At 42.3% G+C, this 25,632-nt stretch overlaps 1 protein-coding gene across 1 annotated transcript; it reads left to right on the top strand.

Moving 5' to 3' along the window:
- Positions 1-24,287, top strand: UBAP1L (ubiquitin associated protein 1 like). Its single transcript, XM_069097387.1, has 5 exons — positions 1-225; positions 7,363-8,046; positions 10,263-10,472; positions 19,981-20,082; positions 21,325-24,287. The coding sequence occupies exons 1-5, from the start codon at positions 106-108 to the stop codon at positions 21,457-21,459; spliced, it is 1,251 nt and encodes a 416-aa protein (XP_068953488.1). The 5' UTR covers positions 1-105; the 3' UTR covers positions 21,460-24,287.
- The last annotated feature ends 1,345 nt before the right edge of the window (positions 24,288-25,632 follow it).

Raw genomic sequence — 25,632 nt, forward strand, 5'->3', positions numbered from 1 at the left:
CTCTTCATCTTTTTGCTTCCTGGGTCCTCCTCCAAATTCCACAGGGAGCTGTCCAGAGATTCCTTTGCCATCCTTGAACTGCTGAACAGTCAAGTAGGGCTCAGGATGAGTTACCTGGATGGAGTCCCTTTCAGGGTTTCCAAGAATTTTCTGGTAGACTGGGAACCAACTATAGCCTCCAACTTCTGTGTATCTGACTGCAGAGAGCTCCTGCTAGGTTCTATGGTGAGTATATCTGTCTGCTAGACCCTTTTTAGCCTGGACCCATGAACGCTAGTAGTTTACAGAATGTTAGAGAATCCCACTATTGTTTTGGAGAAGAGCCCATGCTGGCAGAAGTTGACTGTATGTGTGTTTTTATGTGTACCAGGCAAAGATTTTACCAAGTGGTTTCATCCCTTTAAGGCTGTGGGCTTGTATATTAAGCTCATAGATTAAAAACAAAAAAGGATTGTTCCCCAGTCCAACTACCCCCACCTTGTCTAAACTAAAGCCCTGAAGAAAGATTTTGTTGTTTTTGAGTCATTTCAGTCATGTCCAACTCTCCATGACCCCATTTGAGGTTTTCTTGGCAAAGATACTGAAGTGGTTTGCCATTTCCTTCTCCAGATCATTTTACAGATTAGGAACTGAGACAACCAGAGTTAAGAGACTTGGTCAGGGTCACACAGCTAGTAAGTGTCTGAGACTGGATTTGAATTCAGGTCTTCCTGACTCCAGGGCCACACTGCGCTACTTCATTGCCCTGAAGACCAAGGTACACAGTTATTAAGTGACAGTGTCATATATATTAAGATAGAGTGTTGAACTTGGAGTCAGGAAGACCTGAAAAGATCTCTCTGCCCCTTCCTCCAATTGGTAAATTCCTCCTAGAACCCTCATTTTGAGGAATTCCCTGAACTAGCCATACTGACTCCTTCACTCCTCTCTCTTCTCCTTTCCTCTCCTCTCTGACTCTCTCTGGACTTCCCCCTTCCACCCCTGCCCCTCTTTTCACTTGCTTTTTATGTATTGTTTCTCCCCATTAGAAAGTAAATTCCTTGAGGGCAGGGTCTGCCTTTCTTTATGCTGTATCTCTATTCCCATGGCACAGGTGCCTTGCACATGGTAAGTACTAAATAAATATCATTGACTCAACCTGAGCTGCAATCCTCTCACATCCTTGAGAGCTGTGTGGCCCTCTCTGAGCCTCAGGGGGCTGGACTCATGACCTTTTAGGTCCCTGCCAACTCTAAATTTGTGATTCTTCCAATCCAGTGGATTCAAACCCAGGCCCACTGACTCCAAATCCTTCCCATAGCCCTAGGAATGAACTTTAGAAGAGAAACAAATTGCTGTCTCACCTATGGCAATAACTGTATCCTCTGTAAATCACATTATAACTATGTTAGTTATCAATATACAAGTCTTCATGGTCCTTCAGGATGGTCCAATTTTGTCTTCCTGTTTCTTTTTTTAAAATAATTTTTATGGATGTCTTTTGTTCTTTTCATCCTCATTATTTTCTCCAGTATCTCTCCCATTCCCCCTCCCATAAAGCCATCCCTTATAACTAACAGTACTCTTTCCTCTTTAAGTTACCTCATCCTTTTTCACCTGTGGAAGAGTCTGCTGGTCAGTCCTCAGGAACTCAGGGTGCCAAAAAAGTTCACCAAGACTTCATGTTCTGTGCCTTCCATCCCATTCCCTAGTTGACACAAGATGAATCCTGGATGGATTAAAAAAAACAAATGGACTCAGTAAGATTGGCAACACTTAAACCAATTCATTCATTCAACAAGCATTTATTAAGCCCTGACTACATGCCAGGTGGGCAGGTATAATGGCATAATGGATACCTGGGCAAATCACTTAACCCTCTTTGCCTCAGTTTCCTCATCTGTAAAATGATCTGGAGAAGTAAATGGTAAACCACTCCAGTAGTCTTTGCCAAGAAAACCCCAAATGGGGTCACGGAGAGTCAGACTCAACTGAGAATGACTAACCAACAGCAAAACAGGTGCCAGGTTTTTTTAGGCACTAGAGAATGCAAAGACAAAAATTAAAAGCAATTCTTGCCCCCAAGAAGCTTCTATTCGAATGGGGGAAAGCAACACAGAGAAGTCAATACAAAATATGTCCAGAGTAAATACAATTTTCGTTTTGATTTTTTCGAGGAGAGGGAAGGCAGCTCTTGAACCCAGCAGAGGATCAGGATGGGGGTGTTTGAGCTGAGCCTTGACTCCATCTAAGAATGCTACTCATTCTAAGTAGTGGAGGAGAAGATGGGGCCCATTGCAGAGGTGGGAGCCAGCCTGAGCAAAGGCATGCAGTCTGGAGATGGTATGCTGGGTAGAATAAACAGCTACCCTATCCTTTAAGCCTGATCAGCTCACAGAGACTTTTGACCAATAGCATATGAATTCCCATCAGTTCTCAGTCACATGGTCAACTCTCATTTCTGAAACTATCATTTTTAGAGGTAGAAGAGATCTTAGAGGTACATTTAGTCCAACCCCCCTCATTTTACACTTCAAGAAACTGAGACTCCTTGTTTTTCATGATTCAAGGAACTCCCAGATAAGACTAACTTTGTTTCTGGAAGCATTGAATCCCAGCTCTACTACTTACTACAGCTGTGACCTTGGACAAGATCCTCACTGGGCCTCAGTTCCTTAATCTGTCATTTTCCTCTTCTGTAAAATGGAGGTTCTTTTAGACCCATTTCATTTTTAGCAGGCTGCATGGCATTGTTGAACCACAAGGTGGAGCCTTTGTCTTGGACATCACTGGGCTTGGACTCACCTCCCAGTGAGAGCAGCTCTTCTGAATTCCCCTGAGAATTTTATTCTGTGGCATAGAACTACCCTTAAGTAATCAATCAGTCATCCAGTCAACAAGTAGTTATATTAAGCACCTGTGACAAAGGCAAACATGAAACCTCCCTGCCCTCAAGGAGTTTGACATTTCTCTTTCATCCCCAAATAAAAACGCCTTGGGCTGACTTCTGGTCTTCATCATCATCACCATCATCACCATCACTAGTATTTGTATTAGTGTTTTAAGATTTGTGAAGTACTTTGAAAACAGCTCATTTTATTCTCACAACGACCCTTGAAAGGTTGTTCATTCATTTCAGTCATGTCTGACTTTGTGACCCCATTTGTAAATTTGGTGGGGTTGAAGAAGCCATCCATGACTTTAAAATAATCTTGGGAAAGATATCAGAGTGGTTTGTCATTTCCTTCTCTATCTCATTTTAAAATTGAGAAGACAATGGCACACAGGATTAAATGACTTGCCCAGGGTCACACAGCAGGTGTCTGAGGCCAGATTTGAATTAAGGAAGATGAGTCTTCCTGACTCCAGACCTGGCATTCTATCCACTGCACCACAGTGCCCTTATTATCCCCATTTTACAGATGAAGAAACTGAGACATACAGAACTTAAGTGACTAGCCCAGGGTCATGTAGACACTGTAAGTGTCTGAAGCTGTATTTGAACTCAGGTCATCCTGACTTTCAGTCTAGTACTCTATCCACCACTTTGTTGCCTTCAAACTTTCCTTTGGCATTCATCTTATTTATTTATTTTTGTGAGTTTTATTGATACTTTTTATTTTTGCATCACAGTCATTTTATGAGAAAGCTTGTCCCACCCCTATTTATTGCATCACTGAACCCTCTGTCAGCAAAAAACAACAAACACAATGACCATATATCTTAGACTATATGGGGCATTCTGATCCTATCATCCCCTACCTCTTTACCAGGAGGAGGAAGATATGCTTCATTACCTGGTCTCTCTAACCAAGATTACTCATTATAATTACTCAGAATTTTATCCACATTCGTTTTAACCAGATTACAGATACATAGAAATGTATGGTAACAAGGGCATAGATAGGCATCTGCCGAGAGCTCTCCAAGCCCCTCCCTGACCCAGCCTCAGCTGAGGGGGGCAGTATTACACCGTCTTTCTGAGACACCAGTCAAACTTGTCAGCAGAGGAGAATGCAAAATGGGTGATCTGGGCACCTCCTTTGATTTGTTGCTAAATCCATCCAAAAGTTTAGCTTTTGGGGAATAGAAACACAGTGTCCCCAGTGATGCCTCTGAGACGCTTCCAATATCTTGCCCTCTTGACCTGGAAGATAGCAAAGACCATGGTATGGGTAAAAGAGAAAAAACCTTTTGTCAAGCAATTTATGTCCTCAGCTGGACCTCAGATTTCAACCAGAAAGAAAAGGGGAGAATGTACTTTGAAAGAAAGGTATTTTAAAAGACTGACCTTACCCTACACAGAAGATGATTTGACAAATACTCCATGGCTCCAAATCTCTTGCTACTGATACCTGGAATTTCACCATTGTTGATTCATTCTTTTGTATTAAGCTTTTCCTGGTTCTTTCTTTCTGGGATGGGTAATATACAAAAATCTCTGATACTTTAATCTGAATGATTTTTTTTGAAAATAATTTTTTATTTATGTCTTTTTTATCACTGTACTTTCCATCTGTATTTCTCTTCTTCCCTCCCCTAAAGAGCCATCTCATTTAACAAAGAATATTTTTTTGAGAGAGAGAGAGACAGAGACACAGAGACAGAGAGACAGGAAGAGACAGAATGAGACTGAGAGAAGAGGAGAGAAGGGAAAAATATCAACATAACTGATCAGCACACCAAAAGATTTACCATCACGCACCCCCCCAACCCACCTCTGCAAAGGGATAGGATGAGTCAATAAATTTAAGAATCTTTTTCCTTCTTGGAGAAAGCATGAGCAGAGTAGGTGTCTTATGGATTTAGGAACTAAAGGTGAGGGGTGGGGGAGATAGGAAGGATAAGTGGAGCCTTCAAAGGCAAATTTCAGCAAATCCACACTATTTTACATGATTATATTGAAATTAATTAATTAGTTAACTCCCCCCAATTTTTTGAACAAAGTTCACAGACCTCAGGTTAAGAACCCCTGTGTTATAAAGGGAATCTGTGGGACCCTGGTATATGGATGCTCTAGGGGGCAGCCATAAGAACAATTCAACCCAAAGCCAAAGAAAGTGGGTCTGGGACCCAAATAGGAAGAGGGTCTACTACTTCTCTTGGGATCTATGAGACCCAGAGAGCGAGTTCATCCTTGCAGTACCACTGTGATAGATAGGCCCTTCTCTGGACCAAAAGGGAAAGTGCCAAGAAAGAGCCTTTGGAAGCCCCCCCCCCTCCCCTGATAATCCTCCAAACCTGTGCCAAGGGAACTCAGTGCAATGAGACTATGGTGAGGTTCTCCTTAACTGTGTATTATCCATACTTTGAACTTTCCTCATGTTATAGTAAAGTGTAGTCATGCACCTGAATTGATTGTGAGTTAAGGATACAGTGGAGGAAGGGATACTCTCTCTGGAGAGAAGGAGAGAACAAAGAAAGGTCATAGTCTTCAGGAAAAAAATGCCCCCTCCCTTTTTTTTTTTTACCCTTGAGTAGTAACACTGGAGGGGGAAGCTAGGTGGTGCACTAAATAGAGTGCTGGGCTTGGAATCAAGAGAACTGGAATTCAAATCCAGCCTCAGAAACTTCCTGGCTGTGTGACCTTGGGCAAGTCACTTAACCTCTGCTACCAAGGAAGGGAATGGCAAAATACTCCAGGATGGTTTCTAAGATAACCCCATAGACAAAGATCCTAGGGGTCATGAAGAGTTGGGACATGATTGAGCAGCAATAAACGTAACACTGGAGCATGGTAAACGGGCAGAAACGGGGTGGGGGGAAATCTTTGGTGTGTTCCCTGTTTCATGAGGGGCTGATTTCATACAAAACTACAGAACAAATACTAAAATGTTTTGGAGGTAAAGGACCTGGGTTCAGATTCAGATTCTGCCAATTCTTACCTGGATGAACTTAGGCAAATTGATGAACTTCTCTGGATTTCAGTTTCCTCGTCTGTAAAATGATAGCATTGGATTAGATGACCTCTGGTATCCCTTCCAGCTGTCAGTCTATCAACCTATGTTCCCATGTGGATCTTCCTTTCTGAGTATCTTTGTGTATGTGTCCTTCCTATCTCCCCCCACCCCTCCCCTTTAGTTCCTAAATCCATAAGACACCTACAGTGCTCATGCTTCCCAAGTCCCTCCTTCCAGGAAGGAAAGAGATACTAAATTTATTGACTCATCCTATCCCTTTGCAAGGCATGGGGCAGGGGGTTGGGGGAGGGGTGAATTTTTTGGTGTATTGATCAGTTATGCTGATTTTTTCCTTTATTCTGTCTCTGTCTGTGTCTGTCTATGTTAGTCTCTCTGTCTGTCTCAAAAATATTATTTGTTAAATGAGATGGTTCTTTAGGAGAGGGAGGAAGAGGAAGGGAAAAGATGTTGATATAAAAAAGGTATCAATAAAGTTTTTTTCTGTGTGTATCTCTGTGTGAGCCCCTCTCACACAGAGAGGGGCTCCCTGTGCTTCCCTGATGTGGGACTGTGTGTGTCTCTCTGCATACATTTTTTTTTCATGTTTGTCTCTTTTCTACTCCTTTTATCCTGCCCATCTCAAACTTCACCCCGTCTTCTCTTTCCTAACTTGGCTATAATTAGAGTGTGAGGTTGTTGTCTTTTAACATTTTTTAAAAATAGAATTCTATGTGCCCTGTTCTTAGTCTTAAAAGTAAGTGAATGGAATGTTTCCTATTTCTCTCTCTCAAAAGTTGCAAACCACTTAACTAAATTAGTTTGCTTATTACTTTTTTGTATATATAATTTTCATTTGCTTTTTCTTTTCTTTTTCTTTTTTTATTAGTCCCCACTGTGCTGGGTGCCAGGGATATTGGGGGAAGGGGAAAGGAGGAGGAAAAAGGAGGGATATAGTATGTGCACACAGACACATACAAGATACACTAATGGGTGCAGAGCTTGCAATTTTCTGAGGGAATATGAATGTAGGTGATGATGAAACATGCCCTCCCCCCCAAAAAATCAAACCAACCAGGTTTCTGTATCTTTGACCTAAACCACATTGCCTTATGAAAGAACTATCTCTTGTTATTTAGTTCTTTTGGTCATGCCTGACTTTTTGTGAACCCATTTTCAGTTTTCTTGGCAAAAATACTGGAGTAGTTTGCCATGTCCTTCTCCCACTTATTTTACAGATGAGGAACTGAGACAACCAGAGTTAAGAGACTTGGTCAGGGTCACACAGCTAGTAAGTGTCTGAGATCACATTTGAACCCAGGTCTTTCTGACTCCAGGCTGGGTGCTCTATCCACTGTGCCACCTAGCTGCTCCAAAAGAAACTGGGTTGGGTTAGGGAGTAAAGGGGAGGCTTAAAAGCATTTGAAATAAGTTTGTCTCTTGGGGTCTTGGATACTGGATCTGACTCTTGCTTTTTATTCTGTAGCATGATTTTTCCTTGGAGAGAAAGGTGCTTTACTGGTTGGAGGCTGCAACAGGACAAGAAATGAGTTGGGGTAATGAGGCCCCTGGGACGGCCACTGCACCTCCATGCTGGCTTCTTTTGGTTGGCTCATTGGATTCATCCAGTACAGCTGAAGCTGAGCAGCAAGAAGACAGAGAGAAAAACTCTGCTCAGCTTGGGAGCTGGAACTATGCAGAAGATGGATTCACTGAGGAAGAGAAGGAGGAGGAGGAAGAAGAGGAGGAGGAGGATGAACGCACTTCTTCAGCTAGTGAGGATGACAGTAGCCCCAAGGAGATGCCATCCCCCAGCTCTTCCTGGAGCCCCAGGCCATTCCTTGAGAAAGGTTATCCTAGCTCCCCAGGGTCACCAAATCTAGGCCATCGGAGGAGGTCTCTAGACATCTTCCACAACGTGAAGAATGAGTTGGAGGGCGTCCGAAGAAGGTTATCATTGCTGGTGCCTCCACTGAACCGGACTGCTTCACCGGAGCGCAGACTGGCTGCCAAATCCTTGACTCTCTACCACCACTTCAGAAATAACAGGACCATGACCTCTACAGCACCTGTCCTGGACATGCCTCCCCTGACCTCCCCATCAATGCCACCAAGACCATCCACAGCCGGTTCTATCCCTCCCATCCGGAGTCACAAGCCCACATTCCCAGTAAGGCTAGCAGTTGTGAACTCAGATACAAAATACACAAAACTTTTCTCACCAGTACCATTGACTATCCTATGTCTCACCCACCCCCCAATCTGCTAAGAGAGAGGAGATAAATAGTGTTGACCTGCCAAATCCTGGGACTTCCCAGAAACAGGGGCTTTCCCTGCATTGGCCAGTGCCAGGTCTAATCAATCAGTCAAGCAGGAAACATTTATTGAACCAATTCAATTCAACAAATATTTATTAAATGACTACTTTGTGCAAGAAAACATTCTGGGTGCCAGGAATCCTGGTTGGAAGGGAGGGACATAGCATTTATGCATATATACAAGACACCCTAATGAGTGCAGAACTTAAATATTTTTCTGTGGTCACGAAAGCATAGGTGGTGGAGAAAGAAGATAAACACATGAAAGAAGGAATACAATAAGATAATTCAGAAGATGTCACAAAGTAGTACATAGTAATTGTCAAATGGATGGTACAGACAAGTGAAATGAGAACTAGATCTGAATGCAGAGAACTTGAGTTCAAATCCCACCTCTGCCACCTTTTGCCCATGTGATCTCAGATAAGTCATTTAACCTCTCTGAACCTGTTTTCTTATCTATAAAATGAGGACATTAGGCAAGATGTCTGGAAGGGCCCTCCCAGCTAGGTCTAAGTCCATGATGCTTTCTTTTGGGAAATCTTCACAGAGGGGGTGGGTTACAAAGGATAAATAGGTTGGTAGTATGAAACAGTGACAGAGACAGAAGCAGGCTTTCCTACTAATAATTAAACTGTCAGTAAGTCAAGAAGTATTTATTAAGCACATGATATGTTCCAGGTATACATTACACAGATATTGTGCTTTAAAATCATAGAATACTATAGAGGATTGTTGTTGAGTTTCAGTCATGCCCGACTCTCTGTGCTCCCCTTTTTGGGGTTTTCTTGGCAAAAATAGTGGAGTGGTTTGCCCTTTCTTCTCTGGCTCATTTTACAGATGAGGAAACTGAGGTAACCAGGCTCAGGTGACTTGCCCAGACCTAGTAAGTGTCTGAGGCTTGATTTGAACTCAGGTTCTCCTAACTCCAGGACCAGCACTCCGTCCACTGCACCACCCAACTGCTATAAGGGGAAAGATCTTTAAAGGTTGTCAGCCCAACTCCATTTTATAGTTGAAGAAACCATGGTTCAGAGAAGGAGGCTTGAATGATAACTAAAATCACACAGCAAGTTTGTGTGAGAGCCTAGACTAGAACCTATCTCTCAGCTCCTAGTCTTGGATTTTTTCTGCTACTTCATGTGGCAGACACTAAGATGGAACCATATAGCAAGGAGGAATGGGACAGGTACAGGAAGAATTCCCATCCAAGCCCCCGTAGTTGAGCCTGGTTCTCTGCGGTGAATTTTGGAAGGATGGTTTTAGTTATAGTTACGTGTTTTTTTCTCCAGGTGACCTATGGAACAACAAAGAGGGGATTTTCTTTCATCTGGAGGAGAGGGAGATGTTTAAAACAGAACAGACTGAGACTTTCCCAAGCCTTCTGTCCTCTGATTTTTATCAGTTCTGTCCACAGGACTGTTTGAGGTTTCCTAAGCAACATAACAAATCACATTAGATTCAGTCTGTTTGTCGCAGAAATAAGCTGGCAATAAGCTTTTTCAGAGAACACGATAGAGAGGAAAAGGCTGGTGTAGCTGAGGCAGGGAAATACTCTGCCTTTGTGTCCCACTCTTGGAATAGATCAGGTTAAACTTCCTGCTTGATGACTCTAGCTCATCAGTGTTCAGGGTCTGAGGGGAAAAGAGTGAGGGAGAGAAGAGTACAATTTAATTCAGCAAGCATTTATTGACCACATGTTTCATGCCAGGCACTGTCCTTGGTGCTGGGGACAAGAAGACAGAAGTGAACAGTCCTTACCCTCAAAAAGCTTACATTCTACTGGGGGGAAACAGTGCACACGCAGATAAGTCTGCACAATATATATGTTCAGAAGAAATACAAAGTTGTTTGCTGTAAGAGGGGGCCAGAAAACAAATAATTAAGGGGATCAGGGAAGACCTCAGAGAGGAGATGGTATTTGAACTGGGCTTTACATGCCCACTTAGATCCGAAGAAAACAATTCTAAGATCCAACAGGGCCCTCCCATTCCCTTTGTCACTGGGTTTGCCCATGAGTGGTCTCAATGAACCTACTTAAAATCTACCCTCTCTTTTTGTATTTCAGTCTCTCAGCCCATACTCCTGCCTCCCACCCTGTCCCAGCACTCCACGACCTCTCAGTTCAGATTACAGTCACCCAGATCCCACTGCTGACCTGCTGTCTGCCCTGAGTCAGGAGGAGAGGGACCTAATTGAACCCGTGCTGGCTCTGGGGTACCCCCTGCGCAGAGCCATCCTGGCTCTGCAGAGGACAGGGAGGCAGAGTCTGAGCCAGGTGAGTGATATCATCCAAATCAGGTAAGTGAGACAGTCTGGAACAGGCAGATGGCAGAAGCTAGGACAAGGAGCTGATACTTCCTTTTAAAATTTTTTTTGGAGGGGGGAAGGTAGGGCAATTGGGGTTAAGTGACTTGCCCTGTGAGTAAGTGTTAAGGGTCTGAGGCTGGATTTGAACTCAGGTCCTCCTGACTCCAGGGCCAGTGAGTGCTCTATTCACTGCACCACCTAGCCGCCTAGGAACTGATTCTTCTAATTGGTTTGAAAAGCCTTTTATTTCAATAATTCAGTTCAATGAACATTTGTTAAGTACTTGCTGTTTGCAAGGAACTAGGTTGGTGCTGGGAATGCAAAAAATAAAACCAAAAACAGTACCTGTCTTCAAGGAGCTGGCATTCTACTGGGGAGAGAGGGGAATACAACATAACAAAGAACGAAATACAAAGGAATTGGATGAGAAAGAGAGCAATAATAATTTGGGAAATCAGGAAAGGGAAGTCACTCCATTGATTCTCCTTACTCAGGGTAGCTTATTCAGTCAAAAATAATGCTTATTGTATTTGAGTTTTTAATAATTTCAGGAAGAATAGATCCTGATAGCTTTAAAATATTCAAAACCACCCTTTCCCCACAGTCCCCACAAAAAAAAAGGTAGAGTTGCATAGTGACTAGAATTCTAAACTTACAGTCACCAAGATCTAGGTTCAAATCCTGCTAGAGATCCTTATTAACTCTGTCTCTGGGTAAGTCACTTAACCTCTCTGAATCTCATTTTCCTTGAAAATTATAAAAGAACTCTTTATACCTTGGAAATTACCTTGTAGAGTTGTTGTAATGGTCAGTTGAAATAATGTATTGTTTAAGAATTGACTTGGTACCCTGCATTTTTCTAACTTAGCCAAGACATTGTTCCTTATTACATGACTGTGAGGGAGGGAGAATTTAAAGCACAGGCACAAAGTGCTGTTGCTCTGAAAAAGCTCCTTCCTAAGTCAGTGAAGTTATTTGGAACCTTTCAAGAAGACAAAAAAAATGTTATGAGAGGAGTGCAAAGTTATCTGGGAGATGGAGGTACAAAATTCAGAGATTAATAAAAGAAAAATAAATACACATTTTTTTTAAAAGAGAGATTAATAAAGGCATACAAGTGCAGCTAGGTAGCATAGTGGATATCAGGAATCAGGAAGACCTGAGTTCAAATTCAGTCTTAGACACTTACTAGCTGTGTGACTCTGGGCAAGTCACTTAATTTTGCTTGCCTCAATTTCCCCACCCATAAAATGAGCTGGAGAAGGAAACAACAAACCAATCCAGTATCTTTGTCAAGGAAACCCCAAATGGGATCACAAATAATTGGACACAACTGAAACGACTGAACAAAGGTATACAAAGTTTGAACCTACATGCAAGTCTGTAAATGAATCAATGAGACTCAGCAATTAAATGAGGAATTTTGGAATATTCCAAGGAAAAGGTTGCACAATGATGGAAAGTTGAGTACAGCAAGTCAATTGATTGCTTCCTGTTGTTCTTTTGGGTTCCCATTGTTCATTGCCACACCTGAGAAAGCCAATTTCCTCATAGTCTTTCACAGCAGCAATGGCTTGCCTACCCATAGACCTTTACAGTAACGACAAACTCCCCAGAAGCACAACCAAATAAGATGGGTCTAGAATCCTGATTCAGCAGTATGTAAAGCTCTTTGCAAACCTTAAATTACCATATAAAAATTAGTTATGCTTATTATCATAAAGGATCATTTATTGATTTACATTTATTAAGGGCCTTCTAAGTGCCCTGCACTGCTCTAGGCAGCTAGATGGCACAGTGGACAGAGTGGTGGGCCTAGAGTCAGGAAGACTTAAGTTCAAATTTGACCTCAGACTTTTCCTAGCTGTCATGGTAGATGACATCCAGTGTCATCCTGGACAAGTCACTTAACCTCCGTTTTCCTCAGTTTTCTCATCTGTAAAATGGGGCTAATAATAGTTCCTACCTCTCAGGGTTGTTACGAGATTTAAATGAGATGATATTTGTAAAGCACTTAGCACAGTGCCCAGCATATAATGCTGTATAAAATGTTAGCTATTATTGTTAGTGGGGTGGCTAAGTGGTGCAATGGATAGAGGTGATGGGCAAAGAGTCAGGAAGTCTCCTCTTCCTGAGTTCAAATCTGACCTCAGACACTAGCTCTGTGACCCTGGGCAAGTCACTTAACCCTCAGTTTCCTCATCTGTAAAATGAGCTGGAGAAGGAAATGGCAAAGCACTCTGGGATCTTTGCCAAGAAAACCCCAAATGGGATCACAAAGAGTCAGAAACAACTGAAAAATGAGTCAACAACAATAAATTATTATTAACTATCATGAGATGCCATATTGGTTACAAAGAGGAATGACACATGATCTCTAGCCTTAAAGAACTAAAACAGTCTTATTGGGAAAACATCCACATGAAAAGGGTTCTTGTGAGGATCAAATGAAAGAACATATATATATCAAGTGCTTTACAAACCTTTAAGTGAGATATAAATGCTAACTGGCTATTACAATATAACAGATGCCTCAGGGTAGTACAGGACAAATTGGCCCCTGGATTGGTATAGGTGATAATGGCTACAAGAAGTCAATGCGGATGGAGATCAGTGTGGAGTATGTTGCTGAAGAAAGATTTCCCAAAGGACTGGGGATACTTGAGCTGAACCTTGAAGTGAAGGAAAATGATGATTCTGACAATCAACAATCAAAAAAGAGTATACCCTCCCTGCCCATCTCCACCTCCACTCAGTAATTTAACCCATCCAGCGTTTATCATGCACTTACCACTTACCAAGACAAGAGGGAATGCAAGCAAAGGTGTGCTGGTGAGTGTTTAACAATCAGCTCTCCAGAAAACTGGGCCCAGAGCATACTTTAATGTTTATTAGTATTATTAACATTTTCTCCATCACTTTCTTAAGTCTAGACAATTAAAATAATAAATCAAGCCCTGATTTGTAGCAATTCCCAGGGTGTAAATGCTCACAGTGAAAGCCTGTTTGAGTTGACTCCAACACACAAGGATAAAGAGGAAAGCGTGAATTTATATTATTGTATAATATTAAATGAATTAAATATTCCATGTTATAATATTTAATGAGTTTGTATTCTCCTAGAATAGCACAATGTAATTAGAGGTAATTAGAGAAAGGAGGGAGCACCAGCACCCAAAGTAGAGTAGAGAGGGGAAGAATTAGGGAAAGCTTCCGAGAGCTGAGCCATGAGCCATAAGCACTCCAAGTGGCAGATGTGAGGAAGATGTGTATTTCAGGGACTTGGGACAGAGTGTGTGAATTCACAGAGGACAGAGAGGGAAGTTTAATTTGAGGAACAGCTGAGAGTCCAGTTTGGTTGGAACAGAGGGTGTGGGGTGTAGAATAAAAGGTAAATTGAAGCTAGATTTTGGAGGACTTTAAAAGCCAGGCTGAGGAATCTGTATGTCATCCTAGAGGCAATAGACAAGCATTGAAGGCTTTTGAGCAGTGAAATAGTCAATATTTTATCTTAGGAATATAATTTTGTCATCTGTAGCATTGGAGAAGGAAAAGAATAAGAGACAAATCAAAAGAAGATTACAGTAAGCCAGGCCAGAAGTGGCCACTAATATGGTGGCCGTGAGAATGGAGAGAAGGCAACAGATGCAAGATATGTTGTGGCAGTAGAATCAATAAGACTTGGTGATTGATTACATGTGGGAAGTAAGGAACTATGTAGCACAGTGAATAGAGTGCTGGATCTGGAATCAGGAAGACTACTCTTTGTATGTTCAAATATGACCTTAGGCACTTACTATTTGTGTGACCCTGAGTAAGTTACTTCACCCTGCTTGCCTCAATTTCCTCATTTGTATGAACTGGAGAAGGAAATGACAAACTACTCCAGTATCTTTGTGAAGAAAATCCCAAATGGAATCATTTAGAACATGACTGAAATGAAAAAAGAAAAGACTCAATATGTGAAGTGATAGAGAGGAAAGAGTCAAGATGATTGACATTATGGCATTTCCATATGCACAAGAGAATAGAAAAAGAGGATTGCCCATGAAATTATAGACCTCTACTATGTATAGCTTTCTTTTCTTTTTCTGCTTCTTGGAGGGGAGAAGGCAGAGCAATTGGGGTCAAGTGACTTGGCCAAGGTGACATGGCTAGTAAGTGTTAAGTATTCTGGCAGGTAAGCTTACTCACATGGCATTCCTCCACATACCATCTAAGCAAGCTAGATTGTCATTACACAAGGCACCAGACCCCCATTATATTTGTAAAAAAAGATGCTTCAATGCTTCTTGGTTTTTTTCTATCCTCATCACCCTTTCTACACCTCATTGGAAAAGAGGAAAAACAAAGTCCTTGTAGGAGACAGCTGGGTTGTACATTGGAAAGAGTGCTGGGACCTGGAGTCAGGAAGCCTTGAATCCAAATCCAGCCTCAGATACTTACTAGTTGTGTGACCTTGGTGAAGTCACTTAACCTCTGTTTGCCTCAATTTCCTCAACTGTAAAATGGAGATAATAATAGCATCAGTGTTGTTGTGAGAATTGAATGAGATAATATTTGTAAAATGTCTGGCACATAGTAGGCATTCTATAAATGCTGGATATCCTTATTATTGACAAATATGTGTAGTCTAGTCAAACAAAATCCAGTGGCCTGAACATTTGTGAGAGTCCTGGAGGCAGGTTCTATGGATCTAACTCCCAATCTTTGATAATAGATAAGTCCTGGAACATGTCAGAGAAGCCACAAGGTGACTCAGTATGAAGGCTGTTTTAGGGTGAGAGGGGGACATTGATGCAGGTCTGCTTAACCTTTCCTGACCAAAGGGACAAGGAGAGAGAACTCAGTATTTTAAAACATTTTTTAAAATTGTGCTGGGCATAAGAACAGTGCGATCCAGGCCATAATTTAGGGACAGGGACAAGGAGAACATTTTGTCTCCAGATTTGGGCCATGCTTGTAGAAGGTACTGCTTAGACTCCAAAAGCTTTTCCAAATAAAATGTCAGATTCTATGGCCTGCTTCCTTTGGAGGGGGCATGGAGCGGGGCAGGGGAGATCCATGAGCCTTCATCCCTAGATAAGGGGCAGAGAAATTCAGGCTTTGACAAGTGAAGCCCTGCAAGGGCCGGAAAGAGAAAAGGCAGGCATTTAGTGATATTCCCTGCAGATAAGCCAATGCCAGGACCAGGAGGGAACAGGGAGGCCTGTTTGCATCCACAGTGAGGTGGATGGAGGGGAGGGAGGAGATGGTGTTCTTTCCATCTCAGATAGAGCTTGAACGAATGTGTTGCCTCTTAGATCTTGCCAGGCCCATCACACAGTGCTACGTTTCCCTGACACAGTCTTTATGTCTTTTTCAAACTTTTGGAGGGAAGATAACACTCTGAACCTGTTTTCTTTGGAGCCAATGGGACTCCATCCAAGTTGGTTCCAAGCAGAGCTGGTTGTGTTACCCAGGAGTCGGTTCCCAGGTGGCGATGTAACAATAATAACAATATTTTTAAAAATAATAATAACTAACAAATATTTTTCCTTGTCAAGTGACATACCTGGTCCTTCTAATGTTTGACTTCTCTGAACCTCAGTTTCCTCATCAGCAAAATGAGACTAATAATGGAATTTTTATAGCTCCTTAAGGTTGGCAACGTCCTTTACAAATAATATCTTATTTGATCCCCACAACCCCATGAAGTAGGTGCCATTATTGTCCCCATTTTGCAGATGAGGAAATTGAGGCCCAGAGAAGTTAAACATTAGAAGGACCGGGTACATCACATGGCAAGGACATGTATTTTGGTCATTAATATTTTCTCTCTCCTATCTGTGCAAATGCACTTTAAATACAAATAATCACAAGCAGATGGCCTTTCAAAGGTTCTGAGACAAACAGGTAAAAGTGCTGGATTTGAAGTCGGTGAGTTTGTATCCCAGCTCTGACACCAACTAGTTTCAGTGTCCCTGGGTAAATCACGTAAAGTCTCTCAACTTTAGTTTCTTTATCTGTAAAATGGAGTTGATAATAGCTATAATCTCTACTTTAAAGGATTTTTGTGAGGCTAAAATGAGAAAACATATATAAAGGGGCTTGTAAATTTTAAGTTATTATGTAAATGTCAGTGACTATTTTTGTCCCCACTACAGTAAGTAATGAGAGGAGATAGAATTCCTCCTGGGAGGCAGGACTCAGAGGTTACACACCTCCCTCCCCAGTGATCAAGCCCCCACCGGCCCACCAGGCACATACATGTTTGTGCTTATGTCTTTACACAAGACACAGAGTGTTAAGCTTTGAAAACTTAAAACTGCGCTGGGGTGTATGGGGGGTAGCTAGGTGGTGCAGTGGATTGCTTGGCCTGGAGTCAGGACGTTGTCATTGTTCAGTTGTGTCTGACTCTTCATGACCCCAGTTGGGTTCTTCTTGGCAAAGATACTGAGTGGTTTTCCATTTCCTTCTCTAGCTTATTTTACAGATGGAGATCTGAGGCAAACAGGGTTGAGTGACTTGCCCAGGGTCACACATCTAATAAGTGTCTGAGGCTGGATTTGAACTCAGGAAGATAAGTCTTCCTGACTCCAGACCCAGCACTCTGTGCACTGCACCACCTAGATGCTCAGGAAGACCTGAGTTTAAAGACATTTACTAGCTATGTGACCCTGGGCAAGTTATTTAACCCTGTTTGCCTCAGTTTCCTTATCTTGAAAATGAGCTGGAGAAGAAAATGGCAAACCATTCCAGTATCTTTGTCAAGGAAACCCCAAATGGGGTCATGAAGAATCAGACATGGCTAAAAGGACTGAACAACAAGACTTATGGGACACCATATATCTGATCATAGAGTAAATAGGGAGCCATTGGAGTTTATAGAGTAAAATGCGGGGGGGGGGGGTGGTCAGACCTGCACTTCAGGAACATCACTGTGGCAGATGAATGGATGTTGAATTGGAGTTGGGAGAGATTTGGGGCAAGGAACCAAATAGAAGAATATTGTAATACTCCAGAAGAGAGATGATGGCAGCCTGAATCAGGATGATGTCTGCATGACTGGAAAGAATGAGGTATGTACAAGAAATGTTATAGAGATGGAATGGCAAGACTTGGAAACAGATTGGAGATGGGATAAGTGAGTCAGGAGTTGAGGGTGACACCAAGGTTACAAACCTGGGTAACTGGGAGGATGCTGGAGCCCTTGGTAATGTTAAAGACATTTGGAAGAGGGGTGGGTTGGAAAGGAAAGATGAGTTCTGCTTTGGATGAGTTGAGATGGAGATGCCTTTGGAACATCCAGTTTGAAAGCATCCAGTGGAAACTGGTGATATAGGTCTAGGACCAGCTGTGGAGGTCTCACCCAATTCTGAAATCCTCTGATTCTATGACCCCATGAAAGGTAGACCCATGTATACACATAAAACTAGAACTACCAGACAGTGTGTGTCTAACATAACAGTGACAGCGTGTGCTAAACGCAAAGCTCTGATCGCCCATCAGAGCTGCAGATGAAAAGGTAGAGAGATACTTGGTGCTGGGGTGGTCAGCTTCTCAGAGAAGGCTTCATGGAGGAGTGGAGAGCTCAGCCGAGCCTTGGAGGATGGATACAATCCACATGTAGGAAAGAAAAGTAGAACAAAGGGCCTTCTAGGTGGGGAACACCAGGCAGAAAGCATCCCAGTTGACAATGGAAAGGAGTAAGCACAAGGTATGTTTGAATAATAATAGTAACTAGTTTTTATGGAGCACTTTAAGTTTATATAGAGCTTTAAGTACTTAAGTCTGTATATATAACACTATATAGAATGTTTTATAGCCCTTTACAAAGCACTTTACAAATAGCTTGTTTTTTTCTTCACAACCACCTTGGGAGGCAGGTGCTATTGATAGGTAGATGCTATTATTATCTCCATTTTACAGAAAGGAGAACTGAGGCAGAGAGAGATCAAATGACTTGGCCAGGGTCATACAACTAGTAAGTATCTGAGGCTAGATTTAAACTCTTATTCAGGTCTTCCTAACTCCAGGTTCAGCACTATGCCACTTAACTGCCTCTAAGATTCTCTCTCTTCCCCCCCCCACTCTGTCTCTGTCTGTCTGTCTCTGTCTGTCTCTCTGTCTCTGTCTGTCTGCCTGTCTGTCTCTGTCTCTCTCTTCATTACAAAAATTCAATGAGTCTAAGCTTATTCCCCACTCAAGGCTTCCATAGCTTTACCCTGGTTTCTTCAAAGACTGAATGACATCTAGACCAATAGGAAAGTGATTTCAGCCCATGAGTAGGGCTGGAGATTCAGCCTCCCAGCCCTGAGGGTCTTGGCCACCCCTATTCCTGTGGAGCTAGAATAAGGGTCATGGGATCACAGACACAGAGTTGAAAGGGACACACTAAAGGCCATTGAGTTCATCTTACAGATGGGGAAACTGAGACTTTGAGAGGTTAAGGACTTGCCCAAGGTCTCACAGCTAGTAAATATGTAAGTAAGACAGTATCTGAATCCCCAGGCCTCTCTGACTCAAGTTTCTTACCTGCTCTGCCATGCTGCTTCTCTACAGGTGATAAAAGGTCTCAAACTGACTCAAGGACTAGGGGCCTCCTTACTCTGGAGCCCAGCCCAGGATCTCAGCAGGTTCTCTTCCCAAGGGCCAGGAAGGACAAAGAGGAGGTAGACTCCAGTCTGTGGAGGTTCCAAGAGATTCCCCAAAGGAAGCCCATATTGTAGATAACACCCAGGGATATATAGGACACGTGTTTAAATTTAATCTGAATTATTAACGTTTTTTCCTCACTTTCTTAGGGCTAGACAATCAAAAAAAATAATCAATCAATCTCTGGTTTGCAGTGTTTTCCAATTTCCAGGGTATAAATGTGCATTCTGAAATCTTAAAAATCTGTCTGCTCTTCTGAACCAGCAAGAAGTGATTCTAACCCACCCCTGGACAGTACTCAGGGTTGTCCAGGAGGACTGACTCCTGTTCTCTTGACCACAGGCTGTGCCCTTCTGGGGAGGGGTAGCAAGTTAGAGATGCTAACCCATGAGGGGTCAGAGCTGCTGAGTTAAGTGGGGACCAGGACTGTGCAAGCTCAGGAAGCTAAAATTCCTGTCCCAAGGGGCAGCTAGGTGGCACAGTGAATAGAGCCTCAGCCCTGGAGTCAGGAGGACCTGAGTTCAAATCCAGCCTCAGACACTTGACACTTACTAGCCATGTGACCTTGGTCAAGTCACTTAACCCCAATTGCCCTGCCTTCCCCCCTCAAAAAAAAAAAAGGATTCCTGTCCTGTGCTTATTTCCAACAACATTTTTCCTTGAATCAGATCTTTCCTCTTCCAGAAGAATCCTCCCCCCATGCCTTCCCCACATCCCCCCTCATTCCCCACCTCCAACTCAGCCATCCCCCTATTCTTGCCTATTACCCCACCCACCCCCAATACCTTACCGAAGGTCCTCTAACCATTTCCTTTTCTGTCTCCTGCTTCCTCTTGCAGTTTCTCAGCTACCTCAGTACGTGTGATCGGCTGGTCAAACAGGGCTACTCGGAGAGCCTGGTGGAGGAGGCCATGGAGATGTTTCAGTACTCTGAGAGCAAGGTCAGGCCAAGCTCAGGTGCTCAGCACAGAGCTCTATACCCACCCCCTGCCCCCAAGCCTGCCTTGGAGGCCAGCCCAAACATTCCTCATTCTGCTTCCTCACCCCAACTCCTACCACCCCATGGTTCTACCCTGGATAGAAGGGCAACTCCCTGGGGAGAAAGGCCCTGCCAAAGTCTGATCTTGTGAGGTTTCATGCCCAGAGTTGAGGGAACGTCTCAGGATATGGTGATCCTGGAACAGCTCTGTCAAGGCAGGATTCCATGAGGTACAGGAGAGGCCAGGGGGACAAAGGAGGAGAAGGAGGAGGAGTGAACACAGGGAACAGAGACAAGAGGGACCACAAGGCAGTGGTAAGAGGGCAAAGAAAGATGTTGGAGTTGGAAGGAGCTTAGAGGGAGGGGTGACAGAATGAGTTTTACAGAGCAATGTATTTAGAATTCAGTTTCTCTGAAGTCCCTCTCAAAGGAGCTGTCTTCCTTCTCGACCCTCATCAAGGGTTGGACTGCCCCCTTCCCAGCACCACTGCCCCCATGGTCAGACTGTCCTCAACACCACTGCCCTTCTAACCTTGCTCGACTGTTTTTGGCCCAGGTAAAAATATTCCTAGTTATGGTTTTGCCTGACCTTTTGGAGTTTGCCACCTAAATTTACATTAGTAGAAGGCAAAAGAGAGAGGGTGGCAAGGAATAGATGGAAGGAGGAGAGCAGAGAAGAGGGTGATGGAGGGAGAGATAGACAAGAATAGAATACAAAAGCTCAAGGGGAGGAAGGGTGGGAGCAGAGGGAGAGACAAGCAGATATGGATGACAGAAGACCAAGTGGAAGGAGAAGAGGGCTAGGGCCAGAGGTAGGGGACAGAGAGAGGAACAGTCAGGATTTTTTGTTCCTGAGGAAGGACTATTGCTTATCTGCTCCTTGATGAGAATGAGTTGGAGTCTGGAATCTTGCTATGTGAGAGACGGGTTTCAGCTATTCTCATATACCTTCTTTTAGTCTAGGAAAGTCAAATCTTTGCAAGTCTCCAGGGATCTAGGGCAACATCTGTGTCCAGTGACAGGACACCTCTTCTCTGACTATTGGCCAAGTCTGTCCTGTTTCTGTCCCAATCCAAGACTGTCTGTTCCAGATGGACTGTGGGGAGAAGCAGCAGCTGTTCTGGCCTCCTGTGTCAGAGTGTATTGCTTCATATCCTGGAACTGGGACCTACCAACCTTTTCCTCTTTCTCTCCGGCATCACAGGCATCGGAATTTCTGTATCTCTGGGAGCAGTTCAGTGACATGGGCTTCCAACAAGACAGGATCAAGGAGGTCCTCCTGCTTCATGAGAATCACCGGGAACGTGCCCTGGAGGAGCTCATGACTCGAGCCCAGTGAGGAGTCACACCAAGGCTCTCACGCTGATGGACTCTGGGGGGAAAAGGGAATTTAGCCCTGGATAATTAGTAGTGGCCTAGCCAGGAGCAGGAGAAGTAGGGCTTCTCCATTTCATAAATGCAGCTCCTGAACCTGGGAGTTCTGACCCAATGTGTGTGTGTGGGGGGGCTTGGCCTTTGACTTAGGTGTCTGCTCAATCTTTATATGATCCCAGAATTAGAAACAAGCCCACTGTCATAGACTTTTGTGCAAGTCTTGAAAGGGCTCTAACCTCTCAAGACAGTGTGATAGAGCAGAAATGGGACTGGCATCAGAAGACCTTGCCATGTATTACCCGTGTTGCCATGAACCTCTTAACCTCTCTAGGTCTCAGTCTATTCTTCTGTAAAATGGGGATGCTGATACATACAACTGCTTACCTCACAGAACTGTTCTGAGGATCAAAGGAAATTGTGTAGTTCCAGTGTTTTGCAAACTTCAAAGCTCTATAGTATTTTAAAATGTAATTATCATCCATCTGGAAAGTTCATTGAATTGTTACAAATCTGGGAAGTTCACTGGATTTCTGAGGTAGGAGAGATCTTAAAAACCCATCTAGTCAAACCCCTTCATTTTATCAATGAGGAAACTGAGGACCAGAGAGATAAAATAAACTCAGGTTTTGTTCAACTCCCAAGTTTTAATTAAATTCTTCATAGAGTTAGAGCAAGGAGTAACTTCTAAACCAGCAAACTGTGGGCCATGGGCCCTGACCAACCTTGACCAACTGTTGTTGTAGGTTTAGCAAGATAAGAATGGTTTTTCATTTTAAAACAGAGTTTTACTGTGTCTTCAAATGTGAAAACTATTCTTAGCTCATGGACTGTACAAAAACAGTCCTATGGCCCTCTGTAGAATGTCATGTCAAGTCAACAAGCATTTATTAAGAACCTAATATGTGCTAGGCACTTGGAATACAAAGAAAGATAGTGGCAACAAAAACAGTCCCATGTCTCAAGGAAGTCACAGTCTAAACAAAGAGACAACTTTTTGTTGACAAACAACTATATACAAACAAGATAGAGACCAAATAAATTGAAACTGATTTTAGATGGAAGGTGCTAGCATTAAGGGGGATTGGGAAAGGCTTGCTGAAGGTAGGGCTTTAGTTGGAACTTGAAAAAATCTAGAGAAACCCAGAAGTGGAAACAAGGAGGGAAAATTTTCCAGGCAAAGAGGACGGCCAGTGAAAATGCCAGGAGTGGGCAACTAGGTGGCTCAGTGGATACAGCACTGACTCTGGAGTCAGAAAGACCTGAGTTCAAATCCAATCTCAGACACATACTGGCTGTGTGACCCTGGACAAGTCACTTAACCCTAATTGCCTTCAAAGAAAAAGAAAATGAAATGCCAGGAGTCAGGAGATAGAGTGTCTTGTGTGAACAAAATCAAGTAAACCAATATTACTGTAAGGAGACTGGAAAGGTAGAAAGGGGCCTAGGAAGTTTGAAGAGCTTTAAAAAACAGGATTTTATATTTGATCTTGGAGGTGAGTAGAGTTTGTTGAGTGGGAGAAGGGTGACATAGTCAGACCTACAACTTTAGAAAGATCAATTTGGTAGCTGAGTGGAGGGTGGAATGGAGTGGGGAGAGACAAGGCAGGGAGGCTATTGAAAATAGACCAGGATGAGATCCAGCACCAGGATGGTGGCAGTGTCAGAGGGGAGAAGGTGGTATGTAGGAGAGATGTTACAAATGTAGAAATGACAGGACTTGATGATGGATTGCATATGATGAGGGAGAGAGTGAGGAGATGAGGACAACTCCAAGGTTGGGAATTTGGATGACTGGAAGGATGACGTTGGCTTTCATTCTGCCCCAACTCCATCAGAGTATGACTTAACTATATCAGCATGAAGGCCCAGCCAGGAAGCATGGAGATCATAGAAAATGGCCTTTGAAACATTCAAAATCAAAGAGAAACAACCACCCTCCCATGGATAAGTGGTTGTGGTGGTGACAGAGGAGGGACATTTTACCTTCCTCCTATCCTAAAACCAGAAAGAAATAAAATGAGAGTTTTCACATTGGAAGAAGAGACCCATATTGTTCAAGAAATCATCCACAAAGGGGCGGCTAGGTGGTGCAGTGAATAGAGCATCAACCCTGGAGTCAGGAGGACCTGAGTTCAAATCCAGCCTCAGACACTTAACACAAAACTAGCCATGTGACCGTAGGCAAGTCACTTAACCCCAAATGCCCTACCTTTCCCCCTTCCAAAAAAAAAAAAAAAGAAAGAAAGAAATCATCCCTAGGTACACTACAGAGCTTTGGGCAGAATAAAAAGTATTCCTAGCAAATAGCAGGTGTTTACTAAATACTTATTGATTCATTGATAGGTGGATAGATGCCGGCCTTGGAGCCCACCAGTTTTGCCTTTGATATACACTGTGTGTATTCAAGCAAATTTTATTTCTCTGTGTCCCAGGCATCTTCCTAACACTGTAAGTTACAGAGTAGTTGTTCATCTGTATCTGAGGAAACTAGTTCCCTAGAATGCTAAAATTATAGATCCAGACCCAGGCCCCACCTCCAGCCAAAAAAACAAAAAAAGAGATGCTGGAAGAAAATTAAACAGAAGGCTACTTTTCAATTGGACAAACATTTTACCCAACAAAAAATTTCTTTTGTGATCTTTTGGTTCAGGATAAGCTAACAAACACTTTCACTGAACCAAATTGATATAAAAATAGAACTTTAATAATTTTAAAAGGAAGCAATTTTGGCTTAAAATTTTTATTTTGTTTTTTTGAAATAAGTTTTTTTACTGATATCTTGCTTCATACGTTATCATAATTACTACAATATCCCTCACTTCTTATTCCCAGAGATCCATCCCATAAAACAAATAGTATTTTTTAAAGAAAGAAAATAAAATCAACACAACTGATTGATATGTTGAAAAAATCCAAAAACACGTTCAATGTATAACATCTGAGACTCCCCCATGCCACAAAGAGGTAGGCTGGGGGATATCTTCTCATCTCCCTTCACTTAAATACTGCTTGATCTTTATAATTTTGCTACATTTACTTTTGATTTTTTGGTGTGTCACTGTTCTTTCTATTTGCATTGTTGTAGTTACTGTGTATATTGTTTCCTTGGTTCTGCTTACTTCACTCTGCATCAGTACATATAGATCTTTTCATGCTTCTTTATATTCATCACACACATCATTTTGTATGGCTCAGGTGGATTCCATTACATTTATGTACCATAATATTTAGCCATTCTCCAGTCAATAGACACCTGCCATTTTTTTTCCCTCTAATTCTTAGCCATCACAAAAAGTGCTGCTATGAATATTTTGGAGTTTGTAGGGACTTTTTCTTTTTATTAATGGCTTCCTTGGGGAACAAGTCCAGTAAAGCAGTCTATGCTTCAAAGAGTATGGACATCTTTATCACTTTATTTGTATAATTCTGAATTGCTTTCCAAAATTCCAAAAATTTTACAGTTCTACCACTGATGTATTAGTGTGCCTATTTTCCCACAAACCCTGTAACATTGACTATTACCATTTTTGTCATTTCTGTCAATTTATAGGGTATGAGGTAAAACCTCAAGGTTATTTTAATTTGCATTTCTATTATTATTAGTGATTTGAAGCACTCTTTCATATGGTTATGAATACTTTGCAATTATTTTGAGAACTGTTTATATTCTTTGATCATTTACCTATTGGAAAATGGCTATTAGTTACATATATACATATATTATATAACATATGTAACATATTATAAATGTGAATGTTTATATATCTTGGACTTCAAGCCCTTATTAGAGAAATTCAATAAAAAGATTTTTTTTCCCACTTGACCACTTCCATTCTTATACTAGGTGTATTCATTTTGTCTGTGCAGAAGCTTTTCAATTTATGTAATCAAAGTTATCTATTTTATCTTTTGTAATTGCCTCTAGCTCTAATTTGGTTAAGAATACATCTCTTACTCAGCTGTAAGAGGTATAGGATCTATTTCTTTTTAAATTTTTTTCTAGTGTGATCTTTAATATTAAAATTTCTTATCCATTTATCAGTGGATGGAATGCTGTCTCTGGAGTCAAGAGGACCTGAGTTCAAGGAAGGAAATGGCAAACCACTCCAGAATCTTTGCTAAGAAAATCCCAACTGGG

This window comes from Petaurus breviceps, unplaced genomic scaffold, assembly GCF_028583685.1.
Source record: "Petaurus breviceps papuanus isolate PSGF00001 unplaced genomic scaffold, PetGlider_PUasm1.0 37, whole genome shotgun sequence".
Classification (NCBI taxonomy): Eukaryota; Metazoa; Chordata; class Mammalia; order Diprotodontia; family Petauridae; genus Petaurus; species Petaurus breviceps.

Excerpts from the sequence above, each read along its gene's own strand:
- UBAP1L (XM_069097387.1), top strand. The coding sequence starts at position 106 with ATGAGTTACCTGGATGGAGTCCCTTTCAGGGTTTCCAAGAATTTTCTG. Across the intron at positions 8,047-10,262 it reads GTCACAAGCCCACATTCCCA|TCTCTCAGCCCATACTCCTG; the intron begins GTAAGGCTAGCA and ends TTTGTATTTCAG. Across the intron at positions 20,083-21,324 it reads TTCAGTACTCTGAGAGCAAG|GCATCGGAATTTCTGTATCT; the intron begins GTCAGGCCAAGC and ends CCGGCATCACAG.